At 44.4% G+C, this 19796-nt stretch overlaps 1 protein-coding gene across 1 annotated transcript; it reads right to left on the reverse strand.

The window, feature by feature from the left end:
* Nucleotides 1-2362: 2362 nt before the first annotated feature.
* LOC120036363 (ankyrin repeat and IBR domain-containing protein 1-like) lies at nt 2363-19264 on the reverse strand. The gene is made up of 8 exons (XM_038982838.1): nt 19179-19264; nt 14519-14585; nt 14129-14274; nt 12949-13127; nt 12698-12749; nt 10170-10272; nt 6887-6930; nt 2363-6557 (listed from the first exon to the last, which is right to left on the reverse strand). Exons 1-8 carry the CDS (start codon nt 19221-19223, stop codon nt 5619-5621), a joined length of 1575 nt encoding a protein of 524 aa, XP_038838766.1. The 5' UTR covers nt 19224-19264; the 3' UTR covers nt 2363-5618.
* Between the last annotated feature and the right edge of the window lie 532 nt (nt 19265-19796).

Here is a 19796-nt window from a genome sequence, read left to right on the forward strand (position 1 = left end):
AAACTTTGAAATATCAATATAATTTATATTTCACTAATACTTTATAGACAACAAATCAATACATCTTATTTTTTTCTCAAAATTAGTTATTCAGTATATCTTGATATCCATTTTCAATCAAAATAAGAAACTTTCAATTTAAATAAATACGTCTGGTTTTTCCAATATATAGTCCTGCATTGTGTTTTCTGATCCAGGATACACTTTTTTATTTATTTATTTTTTTTACAAAATACCTCCCCAAAGTCGACACTCGTCAAACTCTTGTAGATCAGTTATCGACCCACAGACATGTCTGTCCATCCAAGAACAACCCCCGTAGCCCATCCACAGCAAAATAATTAACAAACCAGTAAAACAGTGGTCAATATCATCAGGGTCAAAATCAGAGTTATAGTTAATAAAACATTATATAAAACACTCTGGAAACAATCTGTTACCACACTAAAGAGAGGCTACAATTATAAAAAAATATCACGTTTGGACACGTGTTAGTGTTGTGAGTGGAATTTCTATAGCGTTTGTAGTTTGTACACTATATGACCAAAAGCATGTGGACACCTGCCCGTCCAACATCTCATTCCAAAAAACATGGGTATTAAATATGGAGTTGGTCCCCCCTTTGCTGCTATAACAGGCTCCACTCTTCTAGGAAGGCTTTCCACTAGATGTTGGAACATTGCTGCTATAACAGCCTCCACTCTTCTGGGAAGGCTTTCCACTAGATGTTGGAACATTGCTGCTATAACAGCCTCCACTCTTCTGGGAAGGCTTTCCACTAGATGTTGGAACATTGCTGATATAACAGCCTCCACTCTTCTAGGAAGGCTTTCCACTAGATGTTGGAACATTGCTGATATAACAGCCTCCACTCTTCTGGGAAGGCTTTCCACTAGATGTTGGAACATTGCTGATATAACAGCCTCCACTCTTCTGGGAAGGCTTTCCACTAGATGTTGGAACATTGCTGATATAACAGCCTCCACTCTTCTAGGAAGGCTTTCCACTAGATGTTGGAACATTGCTGATATAACAGCCTCCACTCTTCTGGGAAGGCTTTCCACTAGATGTTGGAACATTGCTGCTATAACAGCCTCCACTCTTCTGGGAAGGCTTTCCACTAGATGTTGGAACATTGCTGCTATAACAGCCTCCACTCTTCTGGGAAGGCTTTCCACTAGATGTTGGAACATTGCTGCTATAACAGCCTCCACTCTTCTGGGAAGGCTTTCCACTAGATGTTGGAACATTGCTGCAGGGACTTGCTTCCATTCAGCCATAATAGTATTAGTGAGGTTGAGCACTGCTGTTGGGCGATTAGGCCTGGCTCGCAGTCGGCGTTCCAATTAATCCCAAAGGTGTTCGATGGAGTTGAGGTCAGGGCTCTGTGCAGGCCAGTCAAGTTCTTCCACACTGATCGACAAACCATTTCTGTATGGACCTCGCTTTGTGAACGGGGAACTGTTGCCACAAGTTGGAAGCACAGAATCATCTAGAATGTCATTGTATTTTGTAGCGTTAAGATTTCCCTTCACTGGAACTAAGGGGCCTAGCCTGAACCATGAAAACAGTCCCAGGCCATTATTCCTCCTCCACCAAACTTTACAGTTGGCACTATGCATTCAGGCAGGTAGCATTCTCCTGGCATCCGCCAAACCCAGAATCCTCCGTCTGACTGCCAGATGGTGAAGTGTGATTCATCACTCCAGAGAATGTGTTTCCACTGCTCCAGAATCCAATGGTGGTGATCTTTACACCACTGCAGCCGACGCTTGGCATTGCGCATGGTGATCTTAGGCTTGTGTGCGGCTGCTCGGCCACGGAAACCTATTTCATGAAGCTCCCAACGAACAGTTCTTGTGCTGACGTTGCTTATCAGAGGCAGTTTGGAACTCGGTAGTGAGTGTTACAACCGACGACAGATGATTTTTACGTGCCAAGCGCTTCAGCACTCGGTGGTCCCGTTCTGTGAGCTTATGTGGCCTACCACTTAGCGGCTGAGCCGTTGTTGCTCCTAGACGTTTCCACTTTACATTTACATTTAAGTCATTTAGCAGACGCTCTTATCCAGAGCGACTTACAAATTGGAAAGTTCATACATATTCATCCTGGTCCCCCCGTGGGGAATGAACCCACAACCCTGGCGTTGCAAGCGCCATGCTCTACCAACTGAGCCACACGGGACCACTTCACAATAAAAGCACTTACAGTTGACCAGGGCAGCGTTAACAGGGCAGAAATTTGACAAACTGACTTGTTGGAAAGGTGACATCCTAGGACGGTGCCACGTTGAACATCAATGAGCTCTTCAGTAAGGCGATTCTACTGCCAATATTTGTCTATGGAGATTGCATTTGCTTTGTGCTCGATTTTATACACCTGTCAGCAACAGATGTGGCTGAAATAGCCGAATCGACTAATTTGAAGGGGTGTCCACATACTTTTGTATATATAGTGTAGCTACACACCATTACTTACTGTAAGACCTCAGGAAAATGTGGCAATACATTTTAAAAGATTGACATAAAGGCACTGTAATGAATTGCGTAGAGAACCAATATTACGACCCTCTGAACCCCTCTACTGTAGTTGCTGAGTCCCGTCAAGGCTTAAACTTTCATAATAGGTTAATATATAGCTTTATAATGGGCCGGGTTTCCTCATTAGGCCTAAACCTAGTTCTGGACATTAGGCCTAAACCTAGTTCTGGACATTAGGCCTAAACCTAGTTCTGGACATTAGGCCTAAACCTAGTTCTGGACATTAGGCCTAAACCTAGTCCTGGACATTAGGCCTAAACCTAGTTCTGGACTAGGAAGCAGGTGAATGGAGAATCTCCATTGAGATTAAAGCAGAATCTCCATTGAGATTAGAGCAGAATCTCCGAAAGCAGCCCTAAAATAGTTCAGAATGAACCAGTGACATCATTATTAGGTATAAACATTAACAACGTATCTGATTACAATTCTCCTCTTAACTACTGTTATTTTCCTATTGGAGTGAACAGCAACAGCAGATTGTTCCTCTCTATTGTCCCTTCAGGGCTACTAGCCTTGTCCATCTTCATGAAGACAGTGTTCTAATGGGTTCTAGCCTTGTCCATCTTCATGAAGACAGTCTTCTAATGGGTTCTGGCCTTGTCCATCTTCATGAAGACAGTCTTATAATGGGTTCTAGCCTTGTCCATCTTCATGAAGACAGTCTTCGAATGGGTTCTAGCCTTGTCCATCTTCATGAAGACAGTCTTCTAATGGGTTCTAGCCTTGTCCATCTTCATGAAGACAGTCTTCTAATGGGTTCTAGCCTTGTCCATCTTCATGAAGACAGTCTTCTAATGGGTTCTAGCCTTGTCCATCTTCATGAAGTCAGTCTTCTAATGGGTTCTAGCCTTGTCCATCTTCATGAAGTCAGTCTTCTAATGGGTTCTAGCCTTGTCCATCTTCATGAAGACAGTCTTCTAATGGGTTCTAGCCTTGTCCATCTTCATGAAGACAGTCTTCTAATGGGTTCTAGCCTTGTCCATCTTCATGAAGACAGTGTTCTAATGGGTTCTAGCCTTGTCCATCTTCTTGAAGACAGTCTTCTAATGGGTTCTGGCCTTGTCCATCTTCTTGAAGACAGTCTTCTAATGGGTTCTAGCCTTGTCCATCTTCATGAAGACAGTCTTCTAATGGGTTCTAGCCTTGTCCATCTTCATGAAGACAGTCTTCTAATGGGTTCTAGCCTTGTCCATCTTCATGAAGACAGTCTTCTAATGGGTTCTAGCCTTGTCCATCTTCATGAAGACAGTCTTCTAATGGGTTCTGGCCTTGTCCATCTTCATGAAGACAGTCTTCTAATGGGTTCTAGCCTTGTCCATCTTCATGAAGACAGTCTTCTAATGGGTTCTAGCCTTGTCCATCTTCATGAAGACAGTCTTCTAATGGGTTCTAGCCTTGTCCATCTTCATGAAGACAGTCTTCTAATAGGTTCTAGCCTTGTCCATCTTCATGAAGACAGTCTTCTAATGAGTTCTGGCCTTGTCCATCTTCATGAAGACAGTCTTCTAATGGGTTCAGTACAACAACATGGAATAGATCTAATGCAGGCACAATTCGTTTTTGGAGTCCACTTGGTGATTACAAACTGTGCTTTTGTTAGCCAGTGTTTGACAAACTTACCGACACATTAGGCAGATCTGGACGGGACTGAGAGCAGGTTTTTCTGCTCAGTCAGACTGTACACTGTTATATTGGGATAATAACACTACTAGAAGCAGGCAGCACAGCACTGCTCTCCTGTACAGTTGATTATAACCTCCCTCAGAACGTTCCTGTACAGTGGATTACAGCCTCCCTCAGAACTCTCCTGTACAGTGGATTACAGCCTCCCTCAGAACTCTCCTGTACAGATGATTACAGCCTCCCTCAGAACTCTCCTGTACAGTGGACTACAGCCTCCCTCAGAACTCTCCTAGTACAGTTGATTACAGCCTCCCTCAGAACTCTCCTGTACAGATGATTACAGCCTCCCTCAGAACTCTCCTGTACAGTTGATTACAGCCTCCCTCAGAACTCTCCTGTACAGATGATTACAGCCTCCCTCAGAACTCTCCTGTACAGTGGACTACAGCCTCCCTCAGAACTCTCCTGTACAGCTGATTACAGCCTCCCTCAGAACTCTCCTAGTACAGCTGATTACAGCCTCCCTCAGAACTCTCCTAGTACAGCTGATTACAGCCTCCCTCAGAACTCTCCTGTACAGCTGATTACAGCCTCCCTCAGAACTCTCCTGTACAGTGGATTACAGCCTCCCTCAGAACTCTCCTGTACAGCTGATTACAGCCTCCCTCAGAACTCTCCTGTACAGCTGATTACAGCCTCCCTCAGAACTCTCCTGTACAGTGGATTACAGCCTCCCTCAGAACTCTCCTGTACAGCCTCCCTCAGAACCAAGCCCAAACACAATACAGTACACTTCAGCAGAAAACATTTAAGAATATTATCATCGATATCAAAACAAAATACTAGATCAAAAAACTCCTGCAAAATGTATTCACTATAATAATGCACTATAATCACCTCATGTTGTAATCTAAAACAGATCATCTGAGAGAAGCAACTTGTTCATCATTTTATCAAGAAAAATATCCATTGTGGGTAATATAATACCAATAAACACCCAGTCAAACACCTTCCATCCCGCTTCTTAGGAATCCGTCCAGTCCTCCGTCCGTCGTTCACCCGGGAGGGCATCTCGTGCCAGTATAGACCAGCTATCAAGTGTTAGATATGTCCTTGTAAACACTGGAAAGAGAAAATACACTCCATCATAATATATCTCCTCCTAGCACTACAATCAAGTCAGGATTAAATTCCCCCAACACCATCACTGGCTGCTGGGTAATGTCCCCTCTCAGTCAGGATCGGTCCTCTCTCTCTCGCTCTCTCTGCATGTCAGTGGTTTGACCCCTCTGAAGGCTTCTGTCTTCCAGGAGAGTTTGCTCCTCCCATCTCATATGTTTCCTCCAATCAGAGTCATAACAGGTGGATTTGATCCACCAACTCAGGAATTTTCCTCCAATCATAAATCAGACCAGGTGTATCTCCTCCGTCCCACTTAAGATTTTCTTCCACCAATCAGACCAGGTGTATCTGCTCCTCCCATTCTGAAGAGCTGGTGCTAGGCAAAAGGTCAGAGGTCACAGAGTCACACATGGGCGTGTCTACGTGAACGACGTTACCCCCAGCGAGCCTCTCCCCGGCCCGGTCCCCTGTCCCGGTAGTCACCATGTAGGACGAGGCCATGACCTCTGACCCCACCGTCAGGTCTAGATGGGTGGGTCTTTCCTTCTCCTCCAGGCCCTGAGAAAGGAAGGGGAAACAGTCCCCATCTTCCCCCAGCTCGCCCTCACCTTTCTGGGGCTTGGCACGGGGCTGGTGGAGGTCAGCTCGGACCTGGTCCTCCTTCACCTCGGAGGCTGTGTTGGCCGTGGTCTGTGCTGCCGTGTCGAAGTCTAAGTCTGTGTCTGAGGAGGTGGTGATGGTGGAGGGGATGAGGGTGATGCTCTGAGGATTCATATCATGGAACCAGGCCATGATGTTGCCCAGCAGGTTAGTGTTTGGGTGTGAGGGGTCCTGGAGTCCTGTTGAGGTGGTGGTAGTGGAGTCCGTAGTACCACTGGAGGACGAGAACAGAGCCTCACGTGAAGAAGGCTCCCTGAATGGGTTGAGATGGTGGTTGCTGTAGTGCTGCTGGGATGGGTGGTGGTGTAATGCATAGACCCCTGGAACCCCTTCATAGAGGTGCTGGCTGCTGATGGTCCCCATGTTGCCTAGTCTCATGACACGATCCTCCAGCTCTAGGAGCTCTGAGCTGCTGATGGCTCCCCGGGGCCCCACCTCCACTCCCTGGGACTCCGCGTCCAGTCTGGACGGGAGGGAGGTGCCGATGGCCCCCAGGGACGCCTCATTGGACAAGAACTCTGGAGTGTCCCCGGCCATCGCCAACAACCCAGACTCTTGGAGTGACAGCTGGATAGCCAATAGGATGTTGGGATCGTCCTCATCCAATGAGCCCTGTTAACACATAAACAGGACATCATGTGGAAAGGGACGAAGGCCTTGTAGAATACAACATATTTCATCTGTTTAAGACTATTGGTGCTGTTTATATGTCTTGTAAGAGGATGTTACGATGCAAGATACATTTCTGTGAAGACAGACGGTAAAGAAAAATGTTATCAAAAGTAAGAAATTAAACCATTTAATACCGCCAAGTCTGAACTTCACATCGGTACACAACATTTCATTTTGTCTCTGTCGAATAAACTATCTGGCTTATATATATATATAATAAGGAGGTAAAGACGAATAGACAGACGACATGAAAAACACACTGAACTCACCATGGGGGGACCATGTCTTCGCCCACCTCCCATTTCCTGTGTGTCTGTTTTATGAATAAAAGAACCCCCCCCCCAGTTAGTCAGTCAGTCAACGTTACAGAACAATCACACTGACAATCACACAGCTCAAACTATTCAAGGTCTTCCCGGCGAAAGGAGAAGCTAGAGATGATTCCTTTTTGTTACTGTTTAACCAGGATCGAAGCCATTCATGTAGTGAAAACACTGACCCCATTAATGGGGGGGGGCCGGAACACATCAGCCTTTTAGGAAACATACAGTCATAGCAGGATATCCTGAAGAAATACCAGGAAGACAGATAGCAGGATATCCTATAGTAATACCAGGTAGACAGATAGCAGGATATCCTATAGTAATACCAGGTAGACAGATAGCAGGATATCCTGAAGAAATACCAGGTAGACAGATAGCAGGATATCCTGAAGAAATACCAGGTAGACAGATAGCAGGATATCCTGAAGAAATACCAGGTAGACAGATAGCAGGATATCCTGAAGAAATACCAGGTAGACAGATAGCAGGATATCCTGAAGAAATACCAGGTAGACAGATAGCAGGATATCCTGAAGAAATACCAGGTAGACAGATAGCAGGATATCCTGAAGAAATACCAGGTAGACAGATAGCAGGACATCCTATAGTAATACCAGGTAGACAGATAGCAGGATATCCTATAGTAATACCGGGTAGACAGATAGCAGGATATCCTGAAGAAATACCAGGTAGACAGATAGCAGGATATCCTATAGTAATACCAGGTAGACAGATAGCAGGATATCCTGAAGAAATACCAGGTAGACAGATAGCAGGATATCCTGAAGAAATACCAGGTAGACAGATAGCAGGACATCCTATAGTAATACCAGGTAGACAGATAGCAGGATATCCTGAAGAAATACCAGGTAGACAGATAGCAGGATATCCTGAAGAAATACCAGGTAGACAGATAGCAGGATATCCTATAGTAATACCAGGTAGACAAATAGCAGGATATCCTATAGTAATACCAGGTAGACAGATAGCAGGATATCCTATAGTAATACCAGGTAGACAGATAGCAGGATATCCTATAGAAATACCAGGTAGACAGATACCTGGAAACACATACAGTCATAGCAGGATATCCTGAAGAAATACCAGGTAGACAGATAGCAGGACATCCTATAGTAATACCAGGTAGACAGATAGCAGGACATCCTATAGTAATACCAGGTAGACAGATAGCAGGACATCCTATAGTAATACCAGGTAGACAGATAGCAGGATATCCTGAAGAAATACCAGGTAGACAGATAGCAGGACATCCTATAGTAATACCAGGTAGACAGATAGCAGGATATCCTATAGTAATACCAGGTAGACAGATAGCAGGATATCCTATAGTAATACCAGGTAGACAGATAGCAGGATATCCTGAAGAAATACCAGGTAGACAGATAGCAGGACATCCTATAGTAATACCAGGTAGACAGATAGCAGGACATCCTATAGTAATACCAGGTAGACAGATAGAAGGATATCCTATAGTAATACCAGGTAGACAGATAGCAGGACATCCTATAGTAATACCAGGTAGACAGATAGCAGGACATCCTATAGTAATACCAGGTAGACAGATAGCAGGATATCCTATAGTAATACCAGGTAGACAGATAGCAGGACATCCTATAGTAATACCAGGTAGACAGATAGCAGGACATCCTATAGTAATACCAGGTAGACAGATAGCAGGACATCCTATAGTAATACCAGGTAGACAGATAGCAGGACATCCTATAGTAATACCAGGTAGACAGATAGCAGGATATCCTATAGTAATACCAGGTAGACAGATAGCAGGACATCCTATAGTAATACCAGGTAGACAGATAGCAGGACATCCTATAGTAATACCAGGTAGACAGATAGCAGGATATCCTATAGTAATACCAGGTAGACAGATAGCAGGATATCCTGAAGAAATACCAGGTAGACAGATAGCAGGATATCCTATAGTAATACCAGGTAGACAGATAGCAGGATATCCTATAGTAATACCAGGTAGACAGATAGCAGGACATCCTATAGTAATACCAGGTAGACAGATAGCAGGACATCCTATAGTAATACCAGGTAGACAGATAGCAGGACATCCTATAGTAATACCAGGTAGACAGATAGCAGGATATCCTATAGTAATACCAGGTAGACAGATAGCAGGACATCCTATAGTAATACCAGGTAGACAGATAGCAGGACATCCTATAGTAATACCAGGTAGACAGATAGCAGGATATCCTATAGTAATACCAGGTAGACAGATAGCAGGATATCCTGAAGAAATACCAGGTAGACAGATAGCAGGATATCCTGAAGAAATACCAGGTAGACAGATAGCAGGATATCCTGAAGAAATACCAGGTAGACAGATAGCAGGACATCCTATAGTAATACCAGGTAGACAGATAGCAGGATATCCTATAGTAATACCAGGTAGACAGATAGCAGGACATCCTATAGTAATACCAGGTAGACAGATAGCAGGATATCCTATAGTAATACCAGGTAGACAGATAGCAGGATATCCTATAGTAATACCAGGTAGACAGATAGCAGGATATCCTATAGTAATACCAGGTAGACAGATAGCAGGACATCCTATAGTAATACCAGGTAGACAGATAGCAGGACATCCTATAGTAATACCAGGTAGACAGATAGCAGGATATCCTATAGTAATACCAGGTAGACAGATAGCAGGACATCCTATAGTAATACCAGGTAGACAGATAGCAGGATATCCTATAGTAATACCAGGTAGACAGATAGAAGGATATCCTATAGTAATACCAGGTAGACAGATAGCAGGATATCCTGAAGAAATACCAGGTAGACAGATAGCAGGACATCCTATAGTAATACCAGGTAGACAGATAGCAGGATATCCTATAGTAATACCAGGTAGACAGATAGCAGGACATCCTATAGTAATACCAGGTAGACAGATAGCAGGATATCCTATAGTAATACCAGGTAGACAGATAGCAGGACATCCTATAGTAATACCAGGTAGACAGATAGCAGGACATCCTATAGTAATACCAGGTAGACAGATAGCAGGATATCCTATAGTAATACCAGGTAGACAAATAGCAGGATATCCTATAGTAATACCGGGTAGACAAATAGCAGGATATCCTGAAGAAATACCAGGAAGACAGATACCTGGAAGCACAGCTATAGTATCTATCCATGTATCTTTTAGTTATTGATTCATTATTACCTGAAGTGATGTCGCTATGCTCGTCAAGATGAGGAATGTCCCCTCTCTGTCTCCGCTGCTGACGATCCCTGTGTCTCCTCCGGTACTGGAACTCTGCATACTCCTGTAGGATCAGTCACATGACACACCGTGACGTCACAGGTCACAGGTCGTAGCTAGATATTCAGACCGACAACAATTAGCTAGATATTCAGAACTACAACAGCTAGCTAGATATTCAGAACTACAACAGCTAGCTAGATATTCAGAACTACAACAGCTAGCTAGATATTCAGAACTACAACAGCTAGCTAGATATTCAGAACTACAACAGCTAGCTAGATATTCAGACCGACAACAGCTAGCTAGATATTTAGAACTACAACAGCTAGCTAGATATTCAGATCTACAACAGTTAGCTAGATATTCAGACCTACAACAGTTAGCTAGATATTCAGACCTACAACAGTTAGCTAGATATTCAGATCTACAACAGTTAGCTAGATATTCAGAACTAGATATTCAGACCTACAACAGTTAGCTAGATATTCAGAACTAGATATTCAGAACTAGATATTCAGACCTACAACAGTTAGCTAGATATACAGACCGACAACAGTTAGCTAGATATTCAGACCTACAACAGTTAGCTAGATATTCAGAACTACAACAGTTAGCTAGATATTCAGACCTACAACAGTTAGCTAGATATTCAGAACTAGATATTCAGACCTACAACAGTTAGCTAGATATACAGACCGACAACAGTTAGCTAGATATTCAGAACTACAACAGTTAGCTAGATATTCAGACCTACAACAGTTAGCTAGATATTCAGAACTAGATATTCAGACCGACAACAGTTAGCTAGATATTCAGAACTACAACAGTTAGCTAGATATTCAGAACTACAACAGTTAGCTAGATATTCAGAACTACAACAGCTAGCTAGATATTCAGAACTACAACAGTTAGCTAGATATTCAGACCTACAACAGTTAGCTAGATATTCAGATCTACAACAGTTAGCTAGATATTCAGAACTAGATATTCAGACCTACAACAGTTAGCTAGATATTCAGAACTAGATATTCAGAACTAGATATTCAGACCTACAACAGTTAGCTAGATATACAGACCGACAACAGTTAGCTAGATATTCAGACCTACAACAGTTAGCTAGATATTCAGAACTACAACAGTTAGCTAGATATTCAGACCTACAACAGTTAGCTAGATATTCAGAACTAGATATTCAGACCTACAACAGTTAGCTAGATATACAGACCGACAACAGTTAGCTAGATATTCAGAACTACAACAGTTAGCTAGATATTCAGACCTACAACAGTTAGCTAGATATTCAGACCTACAACAGTTAGCTAGATATTCAGAACTAGATATTCAGACCGACAACAGTTAGCTAGATATTCAGAACTACAACAGTTAGCTAGATATTCAGAACTACAACAGTTAGCTAGATATTCAGAACTACAACAGCTAGCTAGATATTCAGAACTACAACAGCTAGCTAGATATTCAGAACTACAACAGTTAGCTAGATATTCAGACCTACAACAGTTAGCTAGATATTCAGAACTAGATATTCAGACCGACAACAGTTAGCTAGATATTCAGACCGACAACAGTTAGCTAGATATTCAGACCGACAACAGTTAGCTAGATATTCAGAACTACAACAGTTAGCTAGATATTCAGAACTACAACAGTTAGTTAGATATTCAGAACTACAACAGTTAGTTAGATATTCAGACCTACAACAGTTAGTTAGATATTCAGAACTACAACAGTTAGCTAGATATTCAGATCTACAACAGTTAGCTAGATATTCAGACCTACAACAGTTAGCTAGATATTCAGAACTACAACAGTTAGCTAGATATTCAGAACTACAACAGTTAGCTAGATATTCAGACCTACAACAGTTAGTTAGATATTTAGAACTAGATATTCAGACCGACAACAGTTAGCTAGATATTCAGACCTACAACAGTTAGTTAGATATTTAGAACTACAACAGTTAGCTAGATATTCAGAACTACAACAGTTAGCTAGATATTCAGAACTAGATATTCAGACCTACAACAGTTAGCTAGATATTCAGACCTACAACAGTTAGCTAGATATTCAGACCTACAACAGTTAGCTAGATATTCAGACCTACAACAGTTAGCTAGATATTCAGAACTACAACAGCTAGCTAGATATTCAGACCTACAGCAGTTAGCTAGATATTCAGAACTACAACAGTTAGCTAGATATTCAGAACTACAACAGCTAGCTAGATATTCAGACCTACAGCAGTTAGCTAGATATTCAGAACTACAACAGTTAGCTAGATATTCAGACCTACAACAGTTAGCTAGATATTCAGAACTAGATATTCAGACCGACAACAGTTAGCTAGATATTCAGAACTACAACAGTTAGCTAGATATTCAGAACTAGATATTCAGACCTACAACAGTTAGCTAGATATTCAGAACTAGATATTCAGACCTACAACAGTTAGCTAGATATTTACTTACCTCAGGAGATGCAAAGCCCAAATACTCCCAGTCCCACGTTCCACCTCCAAAACTAGAAATACAAGAAGTACAACGTAATAACATTTATTCTGTTATGTTATTAAAACACTTCAATTAGTGGAGAGAGAGAGAGAGAACACAACAACTGCACAAGAAAACAGTCTGAGTGAAACCACATTGGGGGATGACCTTTATCTGCAATTGATTGAATTAGGGATTGAAAGGGTTTGTGAGGGGTCAGGGGCTCCCACCTGCGTCTAGGGGCCTCTGGGGAGTCGCTGGGGGCCACCCCCCGGGCGACGGAGGCCAGGAACTCCTGTCTCTTCTGCTGCACCAAACAGGCCGCTCGGATGATCTTATGACGGGGAGTTCGGAGGTAAGGACGGTTGACTTTCTGAGCTAGGTCCTCTGTCACCATCTCCAAGTCAGTCTACACACAGACAGGAAGAGGCAAGACAAAAAGGTTACAAACTGTAGAGGACAAAAGTATCTCTTAGCTGTATAGTTTTAAACCATGAGGAAGCAGGGCCGGCCCTCTTCAATCTGCCGCCAGAGGCGGACGCCTAATCCTGCCTAATGAACGGGCCAGCCGTGTGAGGAAGTCATTAACGAAGAGAGTAAAAAGGGTTACTCACAACAAGATCTGTTATTTTAAAACCTCAGTGTTTGAGAGGAAGTCGGTTTTAAAACCTCAGTGTTTGAGAGGAAGTCGTTTTAAAACCTCAGTCTTTGAGAGGAAGTCGTTTTAAAACCTCAGTCTTTGAGAGGAAGTCGTTTTAAAACCTCAGTGTTTGAGAGGAAGTCGTTTTAAAACCTCAGTGTTTGAGAGGAAGTCGGTTTTAAAACCTCAGTGTTTGAGAGGAAGTCGGTTTTAAAACCTCAGTGTTTGAGAGGAAGTCGGTTTTAAAACCTCAGTGTTTGAGAGGAAGTCGGTTTTAAAACCTCAGTGTTTAAGAGGAAGTCGGTTTTAAAACCTCAGTGTTTGAGAGGAAGTCGTTTTAAAACCTCAGTGTTTGAGAGGAAGTCGTTTTAAAACCTCAGTTTTTGAGAGGAAGTCATTTTAAAACCTCAGTGTTTGAGAGGAAGTCGTTTTAAAACCTCAGTGTTTGAGAGGAAGTACGTTTAAAACCTCAGTGTTTGAGAGGAAGTCGGTTTTAAAACCTCAGTGTTTGAGAGGAAGTCATTTTAAAACCTCAGTGTTTGAGAGGAAGTCGTTTTAAAACCTCAGTGTTTGAGAGGAAGTCGGTTTTAAAACCTCAGTGTTTGAGAGGAAGTCGGTTTTAAAACCTCAGTGTTTGAGAGGAAGTCGGTTTAAAACCTCAGTGTTTGAGAGGAAGTCGGTTTTAAAACCTCAGTGTTTAAGAGGAAGTAGGTTTTAGACAAGACATTTCAGATGTTTTATACAATCCTTTCTCTATGATCCGTCCGTACCTGCATAAGTTCAAAAATCTCTTTCTTGGTGGATTTGATCTCCAGGAAGAAGCCGTAGGGGTAAGAGCACTTGAGTATACGGCGTGTCTTCAACAGCTCCAGTACCGCATCTTCAATGAACGTAGTGTCAGGTGGGCCTCCGTCTCCTGAGAGAGAAGAGATCACGGATCAGGATTACTCCCTCTCTCATACACGCCAACTCATCATATCACATTCAGAAGAGAGAGAGAGAGAGAAGAAAAGGTGATAGATTTCAAGTACTTTAGAGTATTAATACATCTCCACTGTATGATTGCAGTCTGCGTGTTGGTCTATTTATGTGAAATGGCTGTCTGCAAACACAACTGAACAAAACGATGAAAAACATTGACATGACGAATATCCACATACTTCCACTCAAGGCTCTGCTCAGCTGTTCCATCTTGTCTTTGGCGGTCTTCAACAGGCGCTGCTCCAGCTAGATAGAAGGACAGTCAAGGTCAGGTCCCACTACAGGACTTACTAAAGCTACATGACAGTTAGACAAACCCAGCTCTGCCCTACTTACCTGGACAGAGTGTCAGGTCCCACTACAGGACTTCCTAAAGCTACATGACAGTTAGACAAACCCAGCTCTGCCCTACTTACCTGGACAGGGTGTCAGGTCCCACTACAGGACTTCCTAAAGCTACATGACAGTTAGACAAACCCACCTCTGCTCTACTTACCTGGACAGGGTGTCAGGTCCCACTACAGGACTTCCTAAAGCTACATGACAGTTAGACAAACCCACCTCTGCTCTACTTACCTGGACAGGGTGTCAGGTCCCACTACAGGACTTCCTAAAGCTACATGACAGTTAGACAAACCCACATCTGCCCTGCTTACCTGGACAGGGTGTCAGGTCCCACTACAGGACTTCCTAAAGCTACATGACAGACAAACCCAGCTCTGCAATACTTACCTGGACAGGGTGTCAGGTCCCACTACAGGACTTACTAAAGCTACATGACAGTTAGACAAACCCAGCTCTGCCCTACTTACCTGGACAGGGTGTCAGGTCCCACTACAGGACTTCCTAAAGCTACATGACAGTTAGACAAACCCACCTCTGCTCTACTTACCTGGACAGGGTGTCAGGTCCCACTACAGGACTTCCTAAAGCTACATGACAGTTAGACAAACCCAGCTCTGCCCTACTTACCTGGACAGGGTGTCAGGTCCCACTACAGGACTTACTAAAGCTACATGACAGTTAGACAAACCCAGCTCTGCCCTACTTACCTGGACAGAGTGTCAGGTCCCACTACAGGACTTCCTAAAGCTACATGACAGTTAGACAAACCCAGCTCTGCTCTACTTACCTGGACAGAGTGTCAGGTCCCACTACAGGACTTCCTAAAGCTACATGACAGTTAAACAAGCCCAGCTCTGCCCTACTTACCTGGACAGGGTGTCAGGTCCCACTACAGGACTTCCTAAAGCTACATGACAGTTAAACAAACCCAGCTCTGCCCTACTTACCTGGACAGAGTGTCAGGTCCCACTACAGGACTTACTAAAGCTACATGACAGTTAAACAAACCCATCTCTGCCCAACTTACCTGGACAGGGTGTCAGGTCCCACTACAGGACTTCCTAAAGCTACATGACAGTTAGACAAACCCAGCTCTGCCCTACTTACCTGGACAGGGTGTCAGGTCCCACTACAGGACTTCCTAAAGCTACATGACAGACAAACCCAGCTCTGCCCTACTTACCTGGACAGGGTGTCAGGTCCCACTACAGGAATTCCTAAAGCTACATGACAGTTAGACAAACCCAGCTCTGCCCTAATTACCTGGACAGGGTGTCAGGTCCCACTACAGGACTTCCTAAAGCTACATGACAGACAAACCCAGCTCTGCTCTACTTACCTGGACAGGGTGTCAGGTCCCACTACAGGACTTACTAAAGCTACATGACAGTTAAACAAACCCAGCTCTGCCCTACTTACCTGGACAGGGTGTCAGGTCCCACTACAGGACTTACTAAAGCTACATGACAGTTAGACAAACCCACCTCTGCTCTACTTACCTGGACAGGGTGTCAGGTCCCACTACAGGACTTCCTAAAGCTACATGACAGTTAGACAAACCCAGCTCTGCCCTACTTACCTGGACAGGGTGTCAGGTCCCACTACAGGACTTACTAAAGCTACATGACAGTTAGACAAACCCAGCTCTGCCCTACTTACCTGGACAGAGTGTCAGGTCCCACTACAGGACTTCCTAAAGCTACATGACAGTTAGACAAACCCAGCTCTGCTCTACTTACCTGGACAGAGTGTCAGGTCCCACTACAGGACTTCCTAAAGCTACATGACAGTTAAACAAGCCCAGCTCTGCCCTACTTACCTGGACAGGGTGTCAGGTCCCACTACAGGACTTCCTAAAGCTACATGACAGTTAAACAAACCCAGCTCTGCCCTACTTACCTGGACAGAGTGTCAGGTCCCACTACAGGACTTACTAAAGCTACATGACAGTTAAACAAACCCATCTCTGCCCAACTTACCTGGACAGGGTGTCAGGTCCCACTACAGGACTTCCTAAAGCTACATGACAGTTAGACAAACCCAGCTCTGCCCTACTTACCTGGACAGGGTGTCAGGTCCCACTACAGGACTTCCTAAAGCTACATGACAGACAAACCCAGCTCTGCCCTACTTACCTGGACAGGGTGTCAGGTCCCACTACAGGAATTCCTAAAGCTACATGACAGTTAGACAAACCCAGCTCTGCCCTAATTACCTGGACAGGGTGTCAGGTCCCACTACAGGACTTCCTAAAGCTACATGACAGACAAACCCAGCTCTGCTCTACTTACCTGGACAGGGTGTCAGGTCCCACTACAGGACTTACTAAAGCTACATGACAGTTAAACAAACCCAGCTCTGCCCTACTTACCTGGACAGGGTGTCAGGTCCCACTACAGGACTTACTAAAGCTACATGACAGACAAACCCAGCTCTGCTCTACTTACCTGGACAGGGTGTCAGGTCCCACTACAGGACTTACTAAAGCTACATGACAGTTAAACAAACCCAGCTCTGCCCTACTTACCTGGACAGGGTGTCAGGTCCCACTACAGGACTTACTAAAGCTACATGACAGTTAGACAAACCCACCTCTGCTCTACTTACCTGGACAGGGTGTCAGGTCCCACTACAGGACTTCCTAAAGCTACATGACAGTTAGACAAACCCAGCTCTGCCCTACTTACCTGGACAGGGTGTCAGGTCCCACTACAGGACTTACTAAAGCTACATGACAGTTAGACAAACCCATCTCTGCCCTACTTACCTGGACAGAGTGTCAGGTCCCACTACAGGACTTCCTAAAGCTACATGACAGTTAGACAAACCCATCTCTGCCCTACTTACCTGGACAGAGTGTCAGGTCCCACTACAGGACTTCCTAAAGCTACATGACAGTTAGACAAACCCAGCTCTGCCCTACTTACCTGGACAGGGTGTCAGGTCCCACTACAGGACTTCCTAAAGCTACATGACAGTTAGACAAACCCAGCTCTGCCCTACTTACCTGGACAGGGTGTCAGGTCCCACTACAGGACTTCCTAAAGCTACATGACAGACAAACCCACCTCTGCTCTACTTACCTGGACAGGGTGTCAGGTCCCACTACAGGACTTCCTAAAGCTACATGACAGTTAGACAAACCCAGCTCTGCCCTACTTACCTGGACAGGGTGTCAGGTCCCACTACAGGACTTCCTAAAGCTACATGACAGTTAGACGAACCCAGCTCTGCCCTACTTACCTGGACAGGGTGTCAGGTCCCACTACAGGACTTCCTAAAGCTACATGACAGTTAGACAAACCCAGCTCTTCCCTACTTACCTGGACAGGGTGTCAGGTCCCACTACAGGACTTCCTAAAGCTACATGACAGTTAGACAAACCCATCTCTGCCCTACTTACCTGGACAGGGTGTCAGGTCCCACTACAAGACTTACTAAAGCTACATGACAGTTAGACAAACCCAGCTCTGCCCTACTTACCTGGACAGGGTGTCAGGTCCCACTACAGGACTTCCTAAAGCTACATGACAGTTAGACAAACCCATCTCTGCCCTACTTACCTGGACAGGGTGTCAGGTCCCACTACAGGACTTCCTAAAGCTACATGACAGTTAGACAAACCCATCTCTGCCCTACTTACCTGGACAGGGTGTCAGGTCCCACTACAGGACTTCCTAAAGCTACATGACAGTTAGACAAACCCAGCTCTGCCCTACTTACCTGGACAGGGTGTCAGGTCCCACTACAGGACTTACTAAAGCTACATGACAGTTAAACAAACCCAGCTCTGCCCTACTTACCTGGACAGGGTGTCAGATCCCACTACAGGACTTCCTAAAGCTACATGACAGTTAGACAAACCCAGCTCTGCCCTACTTACCTGGACAGGGTGTCAGGTCCCACTACAGGACTTACTAAAGCTACATGACAGTTAGACAAACCCAGCTCTACCCTACTTACCTGGACAGGGTGTCAGATCCCACTACAGGACTTCCTAAAGCTACATGACAGTTAGACAAACCCAGCTCTACCCTACTTACCTGGACAGGGTGTCAGGTCCCTCTAGAGGACTTCCTTATACAAACTGACAGACGTTATAAAAATATCGCCTTTTACCTGGTAGCTGTGTTCATGGTTCTGGTAGTGGTCCAGTTCTTACCTGGTAGCTGTGTTCATGGTTCTGGTAGTGGTCCAGTTCTTACCTGGTAGCTGTGTTCATGGTTCTGGTAGAGGTCCAGTTCTTACCTGGTAGCTGTGTTCATGGTTCTGGTAGAGGTCCAGTTCTTACCTGGTAGCAGTGTTCATGGTTCTGGTCCAGTTCTTACCTGGTAGCTGTGTTCATGGTTCTGGTAGAGGTCCAGCTCTTACCTGGTAGCTGTGTTCATGGTTCTGGTCCAGTTCTTACCTGGTAGCTGTGTTCATGGTTCTGGTAGTGGTCCAGTTCTTACCTGGTAGCTGTGTTCATGGTTCTGGTAGAGGTCCAGTTCTTACCTGGTAGCTGTGTTCATGGTTCTTGAAGCGGGTGTAGTAGTGCATAAAGCGGTCCAGTTCCTGGAAGCCCTTATGCTTCTTCTCAGCCTGCAATGACAAGAAGACAAGACAGACAGTGTTACCTCTCTAAACTCAGTATCCTGATAGTTCCCTGTCAGACAGTGTTACCTCTGGTCTCTAAACTCAGTATCCTGATAGTTCCCTGTCAGACAGTGTTACCTCTGGTCTCTAAACTCAGTATCCTGATAGTTCCCTGTCAGACAGTGTTACCTCTAGTCTCTAAACTCAGTATCCTGATAGTTCCCTGTCAGACAGTGTTACCTCTGGTCTCTATACTCAGTATCCTGATAGTTCCCTGTCAGACAGTGTTACCTCTAGTCTCTAAACTCAGTATCCTGATAGTTCCCTGTCAGACAGTGTTACCTCTGGTCTCTAAACTCAGTATCCTGATAGTTCCCTGTCAGACAGTGTTACCTCTGGTCTCTAAACTCAGTATCCTGATAGTTCCCTGTCAGGCAGTGTTACCTCTGGTCTCTAAACTCAGTATCCTGATAGTTCCCTGTCAGACAGTGTTACCTCTGGTCTCTAAACTCAGTATCCTGATAGTTCCCTGTCAGA

This window comes from Salvelinus namaycush, unplaced genomic scaffold (genome assembly GCF_016432855.1).
Source record: "Salvelinus namaycush isolate Seneca unplaced genomic scaffold, SaNama_1.0 Scaffold1316, whole genome shotgun sequence".
NCBI lineage: Eukaryota > Metazoa > Chordata > Actinopteri > Salmoniformes > Salmonidae > Salvelinus > Salvelinus namaycush.

Bases quoted from the DNA above. Each gene is read 5' to 3' on its own strand.
- LOC120036363 (XM_038982838.1), bottom strand. From the start codon at position 19,223: ATGCACTACTACACCCGCTTCAAGAACCATGAACACAGCTACCAG. The intron at 14,586-19,178 runs GTAAGAACTGGA...CCTTCTATCTAG, and splicing joins ACCATGAACACAGCTACCAG to CTGGAGCAGCGCCTGTTGAA. The intron at 6,558-6,886 runs GTGAGTTCAGTG...ATGTGTTAACAG, and splicing joins GAAGACATGGTCCCCCCATG to GGCTCATTGGATGAGGACGA.